At 45.8% G+C, this 12,939-nt stretch overlaps 1 protein-coding gene and 1 long non-coding RNA gene across 3 annotated transcripts; one reads left to right on the top strand and one right to left on the bottom strand.

Annotated features, from left to right (window-relative positions):
* Positions 1-864: 864 nt before the first annotated feature.
* LOC115067161 lies at positions 865-6,204 on the bottom strand. The gene is made up of 3 exons (XR_003846597.1): positions 6,075-6,204; positions 5,572-5,736; positions 865-969 (listed from the first exon to the last, which is right to left on the bottom strand). It is a non-coding gene; the product is annotated as an uncharacterized LOC115067161 (long non-coding RNA).
* A 999-nt stretch (positions 6,205-7,203) lies between these two features.
* Positions 7,204-12,636, top strand: Lratd1 (LRAT domain containing 1). Of its 2 annotated transcripts, none has more exons than XM_029554588.1 (2): positions 7,204-7,512; positions 8,435-12,636. In XM_029554588.1, exons 1-2 carry the CDS (start codon positions 7,474-7,476, stop codon positions 9,347-9,349), a joined length of 954 nt encoding a protein of 317 aa, XP_029410448.1. In that variant the 5' UTR covers positions 7,204-7,473; the 3' UTR covers positions 9,350-12,636. The 2 variants fall into 2 exon arrangements, with proteins under 2 accessions (XP_029410448.1, XP_008848308.1); XM_008850086.3 differs by having other exon boundaries at positions 7,205-7,442.
* The last annotated feature ends 303 nt before the right edge of the window (positions 12,637-12,939 follow it).

The following is a 12,939-nucleotide window of genomic DNA, read 5'->3' as shown; positions in this document are numbered from 1 at the left end:
AGAAATAGGCTGAGTATGCGTTTGTAGGACCGGTTATTAAGCATATGTTTTTAAATAGAAACTACATCAACTATGTGTTATATCTGTAGCTGGAGTCAAACTTCTGATATCTTCATACATATAAACATATTGTTATGATATATATGTTAAGTAAGAAAACAAAATGAATCATCTGTGGAGTCATGAAAGTGTCCCAAGGTGCCAGAAGAAAACGCCTTGAAGAACAAGCAACACACACATCCAAGCGGCTCCTTTGCTCTTTGCTGTTTTAGAACACTCAGTTATCTATTATATTAAGCGCTAAGGTTTATCTACCAATAAGTAACACATTTATTAAAGTCTGTCATACTCTGTGATTCAAATTGTAAAGGAATTTAACTTGAGATCCGTGACTGGAAAAGGGAAAGGAAAGGGAATCAGAGGGGAGGAGAGAATTAGAAAGGGAAACGGATAAAGTGAAAAGATGGAAGAGGAAAAGGGGAGGAGGAAGGTGAAAAGAAGAGAAAGAAAAGGGGAAGGGAGGGAAGTGAAGCAGGGAAACACGGAAAGGGGGAGAAAGAAACAAGAATTGGCCGCCAAGAATTATCACTTTAATCTTTTTGGTCCGCGATGTTTTAACCTACTTCGCAGCATGTAGAGTACTCAACAATAGGAATACAGGGGAAACATCGCAGATCCCGGCCCTTCTAGGCGGTTCACAGTCTCATAGCACACCCAAACACAGCCAGACAGCACCAGTATACTAAGGAAAGAAGAATGCAGCATAGGATCAAGAGAAAGGCACAGAAAACTCAGATCTACCATAGAGCCTTTGAATGCAAACAAATAAATGGTGGAAGCTAAATTCAAACTCACAGGCGGCAATTAAGACAGCAACAGGAAGTTGGAGTATTGATGCTGCAAACAGGTGAAGGGAAGCAGGATTCTTACTACTCCTCACTGCAAGCAGGTTACAGCGCCATTCACCGACTAGAAAAAGCAGGCAGTAGGATTGACATCTAGTGAGCTGGATAAATTAGTCACAGGGAAGTTATGGGAAATTAAAGAAAACAGTAGGGAGATCTGAAATGGGAATTAATGAAGACTGTGCATCCATTTTCGGTTTCCTTAATTCTGGGTGATGGCTGAGGAGGCATTCATAGATCAGTGCTAGAGGATATTCCTAGTATATGTGAAAACCTGGATTTGAGCTCCAATACCACCATCACCTTCAAAATCCAAGTGATGTGAGCTTATTGAGATCCTGCAAAAGACCCCAGGTAAGTCAATCTTGAACATGAGAACAGATACTATGAGAAAAAGAGGGGTAAAGATAGTTATTATTTTGAGACAAAGCTTAATGAAGGCAAGTATAGTGATCCCCACCATAGACTAGCTACTGTAACTCATGACCACGAGTGGCTCTACCCACTATGATTTATTCTTTATATAACAGTCCAATGCATGTATTTGAAAGGAGACATAGTCTGCTTTACTCAGTCATTCAGGAACCTTGGTGTGCCAGTTAGTTTTTGTCAACTTGACACAAATTTGAGTCATGTGGGAAGAAGGAACCTCAAGTGAGGAATAATTTCCTCCATCAAATTGGCCTCAGGTCATGTTTCAGAAGCATTTTCTTGAGTGCTGATTGATGTAGGAAAGTCCAGCCCATTCTAGACAAGGCCATTCCTGGGCAGGTAAGCCTAGGTAGTATAAGAAAGGTAACTGAGCAAGTAAGGAGAAACAAGCCAGTAAGCAGAGTGCCTCCAGGGTTTCTGCCTCAGTTCTAACTCAACATTCCTGTTTGTGCCTGACTTCCTTCAGAGAAGGACCATACCTCTCCAGGTTGCATTTGGTCATCCTGCTTTATCAAAGTAATAAAGAAGCAAACTAGAACACCTGGCCTGCTACCATCTAATGTTGCTCTGTCTAGGAGTCTATGAGTTCTATCAGGGATCCTCTACACATGGCTGAATGAAAAAAGAAAGTTCATGGAAGACTGTATTAGTCAGGGTTCTCCAAAGAAATAGAACCGGTAGGACAAATACATGTGTATAGAGATTTATCAGCTTAGCTCTCAGGATAGAGCCCGAGTAGTCCAACAATGGCTGCATGACACTGGAGAGGCTGGAAATCCATAAGTGTGCTCAGTCCACGAGGCTGGATGTCTCAGTAGTTCCAATCTGGCACTGAAGGTCTGACAAATTCCAAAAGATCAGCTAGTCTTCAGTCTACAGCAGCAAGATGAACTCACCAGGGAGAGAGAAGGCAAGCAGCAAGAAGCCAGGTGTTCTCCTTTGCCTTGGCCTTTTATATGGGCTGCCATCAGAAGGTAACACCCACATTTAGGGTGTGTCTTCCAACTTCAGATGATCCAATCAAGAAGATCTCTCTCATTTCAGTTAATCCCAGATCCATTCAAGTTGACACCCAGGATTAGCCTCCACAAATCCACCCCTTGTCAACTTGACACCCAATAGCATCTCTCTATGTCATGCTTAATTTTCAAATGAAAATAATGTTGAGGTCATAATTTTACCTAACATGATATAACTATCCCATCATACAATGACCAGTGCATTATATATCTTAGAACAGGTGATAAGGTCTTCGAGGAATGCTTAGTCCTTTAGTGTCTCAAACCCAATATAATCGTACAGGTTCACAACACTTAACCACTTAACACTTACCTCAATTACACATTCAAAAAAAAGAATAACTCAAGTATCTGCTTAACATATGTGTACACATGCACAAGCTTATTCTTGACCAAATAGGACAAGAATACTCATGTCAATTACAGTCCACGTTTCTGCAACTAGTCACATGGCCTAAGTTTGTATTTGTAACTACCTTCCTCTACTACCCATTCTGTATTTCCTCCACCATCAGCAAGCACCTCTGCAGGTCTTGGCTCTTTCCCTGGAGGAGAAACCCATACTTTCATCCCTGAAGGGTCTGGGCCATTTGTTGTCCTGTCTGGATTGGGTTGTTGCAGTTTCTCTTTGACCTTAATCACAGGACATTGTAACATCAAAAGTTGCCTTAAGGAATCTCCTGCCTTCCAGATATAATCTTCATTACCTCCATTGTGGAGATCCAGTCCAATTTCCTCCTGGTAGTCTGGGTCAATCACCCCTCCTAATACTGTTATTCCTTTCTTAGCCTGCTGACTTAAGGGCATCAGAGGCCCAAAGTGTCCAGGTGGGAAGTCTTAGCTTCCAGTTCAACGGAATGTTTGTTATCTCTCCTGGTAGAAGCACTCCCTTCTCTGGAACCAAAACATCCAAGCCAGTAGAATACAAAGTTGAGGGTACAGGAAGCAATGACCATGTTAACTTTTCAGGATCTCATTCTTAGAATGAACAGCCTAGTATACTTCAATTCATATTCCATTCTTGGATTTTGCATTTAGCTGGGTACCCTAAAGACAGGGCAGAAGAGGCTGTAGAGATGGCTCAGCAGTTAAGAGCTCTGGCTGTTCTTACAGAGGATCTGGGTTCAATTCCCAGCACCTAACAGCATCCATAGCTCCCATTCCAGAGGATCTGACACCCTCTTCTGACCTCCACAGGCATTGTGTGATACTGGTGCACTTACACACACGCAGGTAATACACTCATAAACATAAAGTTAAAATAATATAATAACACATTTTTTCAAAAAGAAAGGGCGGTAGGGTTGGTGAAACCACAGTACAGTCTTTGCTTCAAATGGTTACAGTGTATTCTTCAGCACAGATCAGGGTGAGCATGCCAACCACCTAAGGATGCCAAGGACAAGAAATAGAACCATTCTTTTCACTAAAGGATACATACTAAAGTAGGGTAGATAATTAAAAGCAAAAGCATTGCTTAGCAAACAATGATAGAAAACAGTGCTCTGGGAAAATGTACATTGCTTCTGAATCCTTTCTTCTAGGACCAGCTGAAAATATGATTTTCTGACCCAAGGACCCAAGGATCCAAGGAACTGGTCAGTAAAATCTGATGAAGGACCAAAGAGGAAAAGAAGGAAGATGATACCAACGTAACAGGTCATATCCACTGACTCCTGATCACACATTTCTAAGCTTTCTCCTTCCTCTTATTCACACTCAGAAGTCTCTGGGACCCCAGGTGTGATCAGTTCTAGAGCTCACATGCAGAATCCATAGACAGCCGTAGGTCTGGTAGTACTCTCAGGATGGACAAGGCTCTTCAAACCCTTAAAAACAACCCTCCACACCCAGCTAGGGACAACCTGGGCCACTCTAGCAAGAGCAGTTGCTATGAATAAGGCCTGAGGTTCTTTCCTCTCTTCCACTAAGAACAAAAACAAGTACCACTGATGAAAGCTCACAGTGTGCCAGGCTCCTTGCTTGCAACCATAAGCCTGCAGCAGCTCCAGGAGGTGGACAATGTTATGATTTATTATATTATTATTATTATTATGTATTGCTATTATTGGTCTTTTTGAGACAAGGTCTCCCTGTAGCCTCAGCTGGCATGGAACTCACTATGGAAACAAGGCTGGCCTTGATCTCAAAGATCTGGCTGCCTCTGCCTCCTGAATGCTGGGATTAAAGGCATAACAGATCAAGAAGGTAAGTAACTTAGCCATGATTACCCAGTTTCCAAGGGTTGAAACACAGGTCAAACTAGTGGCGTCCAGTGGACTTCTGTATGATGACTGTATTCTAGTATTGATGACTGCAATTACTCAACGCATAAGCAGGTAGTGTACAGTTAAAAAACCAAATCAAAACAAAACAAAAACCACATAAACAATTTGCCAACAATATCTTGCCACGAGCGCATGCATTTTCTAATATTGTCTGCTTTCTACTTCCCTTTGTGATTGCCAAAATTTCCACAGTGCAGACGCATTACCTTCAGTTTACCCTCAGCTCCCATCTTTTGGCTGCCTCATTATATTTCAAGGGGCTCCCTGGGTATTTATTCTCCCTCATGAGTAAGGCAATCAGCCTTTTATCCTGGCAGGGAAGAAGAAATGGAAGGAAGAATAAAGAAGTTGCTTATTAATATTTTAAACTTCAGGGAATGTATCTCCATGCAGTGACAGTATTTTATGTTAATTATCCTTGGAAGTGTTGGTCTACTAAACAAAGAGGGGCCTGTTCACTCTGCCTTCTGGAGTCCTGTGAAGTACAACAGGTGGGATAGAACAGCATAGGCTACACTTATTTATGTGCAGTATTTGATCTTGGGAATGCAGACAAGGTTTTTATGAAAGGTTATTTAGAGTCAAGTGCTGAGCAATACCCAAAGATTCCCCCCCAGACATCAGTAATGAACTTTTCAGATACCCAGACATCCAAAGTCTAGTTGATAACCAGAAGAGTCACTCATTTCTTCATCTCAGAAGCAACTTGCTCAATTCTCTTTTGACTTCCAGGCCCAAAGGAGTTATTATTTGTGGCAAATACAAAAATGATTATCAAAGTCTACCGTCAGTTTCAAAGAGGGCAACTTATTTTCTAATAACTTACATATGACCCATGGCCAATTTTCTGAAAAAAATTAAGTAAATAAAATTATATAGATAGCTATTTTAAAACCATGTTTTCAATGATACTTATTAAGTATTTACCTTAAATCACTCCACTTGGGACTTGGAAGGTAGACAGAGACCTTCAGGAAACAAACAGGAACTAGGGACTGAGTGACTTGCAAGTATTCCAGCGATCCAGCAGAGAAAAGGATTGACAGCAAGTATCCTTCTCTCAATGAACCTTGGGCCAACCAGCTACATTCTCTGAAACAGATTTTTTTAATTAATGTTGTAAAACAAAATTTTATTCAGTCAGCAAACACTGTACCTTGGTTAAAAGTTAGCTAAATTCTCCATATACTTTGCCTGGATTCCTGGCACTGATCCTACAATCTGTTTCCTTATTTGTTGCAGATCAGATATTAGTGAATACCCTGTACAGGCACCGTTATTAAATCATCTATTTATACCTCTTAGCACAGGGCAAGTGGCCACTTGATTACTTCTTCCTCTTGATTACTACTGATGGAGACCATCCTGTTGTCATGCACTAGGAAAGAGGCCCAAAAGACAGTTGTGTGGCTCACAAGTCTAAAGCGCACCTTCAGTTCAAAAGGAGATGAGGCAAGACAGGCTTAAAATGAAATGGGGGACGTGCACAGCTTGGCCCAGAGAGCAGAAACAGGTCAGCTTCTCCCTGGAGAGAAACAGAGGCTGCATAGAAACGTTGCAGAAGCCCCGCCTTAATTATTAAGTTGTATCAAAACTGAACCAAATCGCCTAAGAACTCTTTACAAGCTTAATGCAGTAAGGTTTGGAAAACTGTTGATCTAGAATTTCGTATTATGAAAGTCAAGCACCCAATGTCGCCAGCGCGCTCATTTACTGCTTGCATCCAGAAAGGCTTCTGCGAAGGACTGTTGGACACCTTCCTCCCACGAAGCCGAGCCCAGCTCCCCCAGCCATGGCAATTCTAGGGTTTTAAAACATGTTTCGTGTTCCACTGTCTGTCAGCCTACGTTTGAGATTCAGCCCTTTAAAACTGGAGGTCAAAATCACAGGCGTACAAAGAGGGGCAGCGAAGGTTTTGACATGGGTCCCTTTTAACATCGCCGTCCTTTTAAAACAAACCAGGCGCCAGCGCTGGGTCAGCAGTTTCACTTGGCTCAAAGGACTGGCGCTGAGCGCCATCTCGCATTTTGTAAGGCGTCGGTGAGTGGTAGGAGAAGGATGAGCCAAGGACCAACTCAGGGAGCCAAGACTCCCAAGTCCCATCAACGCCCCAAGTGCTGGCCCAACCTCCACAACGTTGTTCTCTTTCCCCAGTCACTCGCAATTCCAGCGCCAGGCTGAGTGGATTTTTTTTTCTTTTCTTTTTTCCTCCTCCACCCCCAGACTCAGCTTCCCTTCTGGAATCTGTCCTCTTGGAGAACAGAACACTAACGCGGGCGGACTCTGTTCTCAGTTACAGTCAGCCTGGGAAGCAGGGATACGAGGATGCAAGAGAGCAGCTGGGTGCAGCAGCGCCACGCCCCTCGAGCACAACCCACTAGAGCTCACACCTACGCTCCAGGGGGCGGCGAGCCTCCAGGGACATGGGGGGGCGGGGACCGCACTGGAGACCCGCCCCTGATCCCACCCCCGACAGAGATTGGCAGGCCCAGGCACCTGACCCAGCCAATGGGCTCGTACTGAGGAGGGCCCTGGAACGGGCTGTTCAAGCTACTTAAGAGTCGTCCGCGCGGCTGTAGGAAGGAAAGCTGAGTGGAACCAGGTCTGCCCAGGTGGAGCAGATGCCCAAGCCAGCATAGACACCGGCGCACCGGCACCGCACCGCTGGCCTCCGGGTAGATCCGAACCGCAGTCCCACTCGCCACGCAGGAGCCGCTTGCTACCGCCGCCTCCGCAGCACCCATGGGGACCTGGAGACTTTAAAGGAGTTTGGGGTTTCGGGAGCAGGGAAATCGCCGGTATGGAGAAGCAGCTTTCTTTTCCTTGGAAATGATTTTTCTTCGTTCGACTGTGTGGATCGTGTACTGGGTAGGAGGGAGAAAGGATCTTTTGGTTGAAAATGGACCTCTACTCCCTGTGTGTATTGCACACACACACACACACACACACACACACACACACACACACACACTCCGCACCAGTATCCACCACCGGCTTCCCTTTCCCTGCCCTGTCTCTTTGTTAGGTTATTTTAGACAGAGCAGCCTCGCCCTGGCGCAGTCCGATTGGCTCTGCTGGCGAGAAGGCAAAGTGAGGGCAGAGTGCACCTGCCTGCGTGGGCAGGTGTACCCAGTTGCTTCAGTGTACGTGCATCGGCAAGTGTGCAAGGGTACCCTGGAACTGCGGGGGGGGGGTCCCAAGTGTGCCAACGTGTGGCCGCGAGGACGTGTCATTGTGGGTGTCAGTGTCTGAACTCCAAGTGTGCAAAATACTGCTGATGTCAAGTGAATGCCTGCAAATGTGTCTGTCATTGTGCGAGTCGTTGTCGGGTATGGGGTGTAACCCAATGCAAAATGGGCAGGTGGGATGGAGAGGTTGGGGACCAAAATGTGAGCATAGCTGGCTCCAGCTCTCAGGCCGTAGGTGTCCTTTTTCTCTTCCTACCCAGTCTTCCGTCTGGGTGTCTGTCTCCTACCTTGCCACAGCCCGCGTTCTCCTTGCCCACCAGGACCTCAAACGCTCTCTAGCCCGCGTGCGTTTTCTCCTGTGGAAGTTACCGGGCAGGGTCTGAGGCTCTCTGAACCTTGGCGTCTGGCTCCCCAGACTGCTGGCTGCTTCTGTGTCCACTTCCCTAACCCAGGACAGATCTGGGAAGTTGGCTGGCCCCGGGGACTTCAGTGAGGGATCCTAGGCAGGCCTCAGGTCCCACAGGAACTAAACGCCTTGTGGGAAGGGATGCCAGGGGAGGGTCACCCAGGCTCTGATAGTGTCCGTCCTTTTTCCTTCGCAGATCCCAGTTCCTGGCCCTCGCCTCGCCGCGTCATTGATGGGCAACCAACTGGACCGCATCACCCACCTCAACTACAGCGAGCTGCCCACCGGGGACCCATCGGGGATCGAGAAGGACGAGCTGCGGGTCGGGGTCGCCTATTTCTTCTCTGATGAAGAGGAGGACCTGGACGAACGCGGGCAGCCGGACAAGTTTGGCGTAAAGGGCCCCCCAGATTGCAGCCCCTGTCCTGAGAGTCCTAGCCGTCACCACCACCACCTGCTGCATCAGCTCGTCCTCAACGAGACTCAGTTCTCCGCCTTTCGGGGCCAGGAATGCATCTTTTCCAAAGTGACCGGCGGCCCTCAGGGCGCCGACCTAAGCGTCTACGCGGTCACCGCGCTACCCGCCCTCTGCGAGCCCGGCGACCTGCTGGAGCTGCTGTGGCTACAGCCGGCGCCAGAGTCGCCAGCGCCAGCCCCACACTGGGCTGTCTACGTGGGCGGCGGGCAGATCATTCACCTGCACCAAGGAGAGATCCGCCAGGACAGCCTGTACGAGGCGGGCGCGGCCAACGTGGGCCGGGTGGTGAATAGCTGGTATCGCTACCGCCCACTGGTGGCCGAGCTGGTGGTGCAGAACGCCTGCGGCCACCTGGGCCTCAAGAGCGAGGAGATCTGCTGGACCAACTCCGAGAGCTTCGCCGCCTGGTGCCGCTTTGGCAAGCGCGAGTTCAAGGCGGGAGGGGAGGTGCCGGCCGGCACACCGCCCCCACAGCATCAGTACTATCTCAAGGTGCATCTGGGGGAGAACAAAGTCCACACCGCCAGGTTCCACAGCCTGGAAGACCTTATCCGAGAGAAGCGCCGCATCGACGCCAGTGGCCGCCTGCGAGTGCTCCAGGAGCTCTCGGACTTCGTGGACGACAAGGAGTAGTGGCGGAGGGGCTGCCTGCCCCGCCGGTCCCCTGGCGTCCCGCTCCCTCCCTGCCCCCGCAGCTGGGCTTAGGCCCTCAGTTCTCCACCCCACGCCCCCCAGCGCGTCCGCGGCGGGTGGTCGGTGCCCGGTGCAACCCTGGAACCTCTCAGCAAGTGGCTGCAAGTCTCAGGAACTGACCCAAGGACTGAGCGGGCGCAGCTGCGCGCCTGGCCGAGAGCCCCAGTGTTGGTGACCTCGTTGGGGTGACCCAGCGAGTGCTTTCTCCCTGGGCAGTGAAGGGGAAACGGAATGGGCCAAGGAGCGCAGGGACATGACCTTTCCCGCCAGTCGGTGGATGCTCAATGACTTTTCATCTGATAGGGTAATTACCCTTTACTCAAAGGGGACCATCATCGCCCCAGACTTGCACACACTGACTTGTCGGAGGCGAGAATTGGTCTTTTTAGGGCACAGTTCAGCTCCTGTGTGGATGTGTCCCCAGATCTCAGAATTCCCAAGAAACCGAGCCTGTCCGTTGTGCACTTGTGAATAGTTCCACGAGAGAGCACTTTGGGACTCTGGGTTTCCCTGAGAATGTCTGGGTCTCTCACAGGTCTTTAGCCCCAGGTCTCCTGACTGCATTCCAGGCTCCGGGCTAAGCTAGATAGGTTTTGCTTCCTGTTTGCACCGAAGGAAGCAGATGCCACCCCCTACCCGCGTTTGCCTATTAGTCTCCTTGATTGTAGAAGGGAAGTCTTCCTGGTCCCGGGAGGAAAATGGCGCAGCAGTTCTATGGGTGAGGAGGGCCTGCCCCGCTCCGGAAAAGAGCTAGCTCACCTGGTGTGTGGGCACTTGAATGTGGGAGGCTTTTTGCGCTGAACCCTTGATTGCTTCCCTTCTCAGTCAGAGTTTCAAAAATAGTCCTATTTTCAAAAGGATTGGAGGAGAGGGAGGCGGGGAGGACCGGCAACATTCCAGAAACCAGCATTGTGACAACATAGCCAATGTCTTTAGTTTGGCTTTCCTAGCATAGAAGATCTTAGAAGGTGGGGAGGTGGAGATTAGGTTTTAAAAAATGAGACAGCATTTTTCCAACTATGTCAACAAAGCCTATCGTGTTGATGCTTCTATTGATCATTTTAGCAACATGCTAATGAAATTTCAAATTGAAATTTTTATTTTCATGGCTTTAATCCATGATAGTTTAAATACTGGGGGCCATTAAGAGTGGATTTAGCTAAGAGCTTAGCTAACATTGCCTTTTACTCTGTTTCTCAAGTCTTATGAGAATTCTGTTTTTGGATATTGTAATTAATTTCATTTCATTTTATTTTATTCTTCTTATTATATTTTTTTTGCCTTTACAAAGCAACCCTGTGATGGTGGAGTTGTTCATTAATGTGTGTATTGTACTGAATTTTTGTCAGTTAAAGGGTCTGCTGCTTTGGTGGAAATTGCTAGCAGGTTTCATGAGAATGAGGGTTCCTTTCATTACCATTTCATCTTTGCATTTTCCCCTCTTGATCTCCTTAAAAAGGAATCTAGAGCTCTTGGGCTTTTTGCCCTTCTTGATTTAGGCAGTCCTACAATTCATTTCTGAAAACAGGGAACACTCCCAGGATCAGGACAGAACATGTATCTTTCAAAACATGAACAGTGTATGAGGTTCCGCCCTTTGGGCAAGGATTTACAGACTTCTCTCCAAGGGGTGCAGCCCCAGCCTAACTGATTGTTACTTGATTCTATGTGCTAGACACACTTAACAGCAAGTAAGCCTCTCTCTTGAGGGAATTAATCAAATAATGGTGTTTAGCTAATTCTTTCGAACAGTTGCATACAGACAGCTATGATGTAGTTGGACAGCAAAACTATGGCCAAAGCCAGTTCTTGGCTTTTCAAAAATAATGCAATAAAAACTAGTGGAAGTTAGCTGACAGGGAAATGCCTTTTCCATGGTAAGTGATTCGTTTCTGTTTTGTGGAGATTTTTGTTGTCATTTTCTTTGTTTTATTTGTTTTGTTTTCACATTGGAGTCATTCCCTGATCTTGAATCAAAAGGTCAAATCAATGAAATACGAACTAAAGTATTTTTCTGAAGCCTATCGAGTGATTTATTTTTTAAAAATGTTTATGCTTTTCTTTTAGCACATACAACAGCAGAACTTTGGTAGCAACTAACTTACCTTTGCATGTATGGAGAAGTGAAAGTCATTTATTTCTCTAACTTAGTCCTCTGGCAAATGACAGATCACAGATCATAAACCAAGATTCTTTATTGCGTCTACACACCCCCATATTTTTTCCTGTGTCCTGCTACTGTACTTGGCTCCCTGCTGTATTAAACACCATCCTGAGCACTTGTTCCAATGAGACTCCTTCTTGGCATTCTGTCTGACACCTGTGAATGGGAGGTCAGCAAAAGAAACGCATCAGTCTCTGTCATACCGAAAAGGAAGAGTCATTTCATCTGATAGTACTTACCTGCTCTCTAAGAGGATCCTCTAACAAAGGAATAGCTAGTCAGCTTTACACTTGCTGAAACTTGATGGCAATGGAAACAAGAGCTGGGCAGATAAATAGCATTCACTAGCTTATTGGTCTATTAAGAATGATAATACAACAAATTCACAACAATGAAACAGGAAACATAGAAGGGATTTGTAGTGCTCCTATGAAATAATTGCTATCTCTTGGTACTTGTTAATGCAAACCAATCTGGGATTGTTCTAATAAGAGCACATCATGGGGACTGGAGAGGTAGCACAGCTGTCAAAGGCTCAAGCTTACAAGCAAAAAGACAAAAAGAATATGTCATGGAGAAGATATTGAGAAAATATGGCCTAATTGCTTTATTCTCAAGAAAAATTTCCATTTTTAGGATATCCTAAGGATATCACTAAATTCACAACGGTTGATGTTCCTTTGGTAGATGGCACTTGACTTTTATTATAGATGAATGTCATTTTTCTACATTGCATCAGAGTTTCAGGAATTAAGCCATGATCTCCTAGCATTCGAAGGAACAATAAATATGGCTTTAGTTTTGTTCTCCTCAAGAAAGCAGTACAGTGACTTCCATGGTGTGGGGCGGGGGCAGGGAGGTATTCCAGAACCATAGTCCATCCAACCTGCACCAGGGCACAGGATGTTTCTCTAATCTTTTTCCACTCTAAGGGGGCAATTCTGTAAAGCAAACATCTAACTGAAAAATAAGATAGATTTAAAAAGCAAACGTGTCTAAGAATACTCTTGTTTACAAAAAAGGTAGGCTGGCCATACTTTAAATAAAAAGCCCACAAATGCCATTATTCTCAAAGTGTACACCTTCTTTTAAAAATCAAAGTCTATTGAAGTTGTATATGCTGCCTTTAAAAACAAGTGTGTCAATGAGCTAAATTGGTAGGTATAAAAAGTTCTTCCATGTTTAAAAGTTTAAGTAACTACTATGATAGTATTTTATTCAAAGAATTAGAATCTGAACCTAGAAAATATAATATTCTGCCAAATATAACCAAACACAGAAGCAAATTTCAATTCCAGTAATGTTACCTGATTTTATTATATTTTTTATTCACATTTATCCCTTAAGTACCATATTTCTTTGATGA

The sequence above is a fragment of the Nannospalax galili genome, unplaced genomic scaffold (assembly GCF_000622305.1).
Source record: "Nannospalax galili isolate Female #2095 unplaced genomic scaffold, S.galili_v1.0 scaffold100, whole genome shotgun sequence".
Lineage (NCBI taxonomy): Eukaryota > Metazoa > Chordata > Mammalia > Rodentia > Spalacidae > Nannospalax > Nannospalax galili.
Note: the sequence above shows the minus strand (reverse complement) of the source record. Positions and strands in the feature narration are given on the sequence as shown.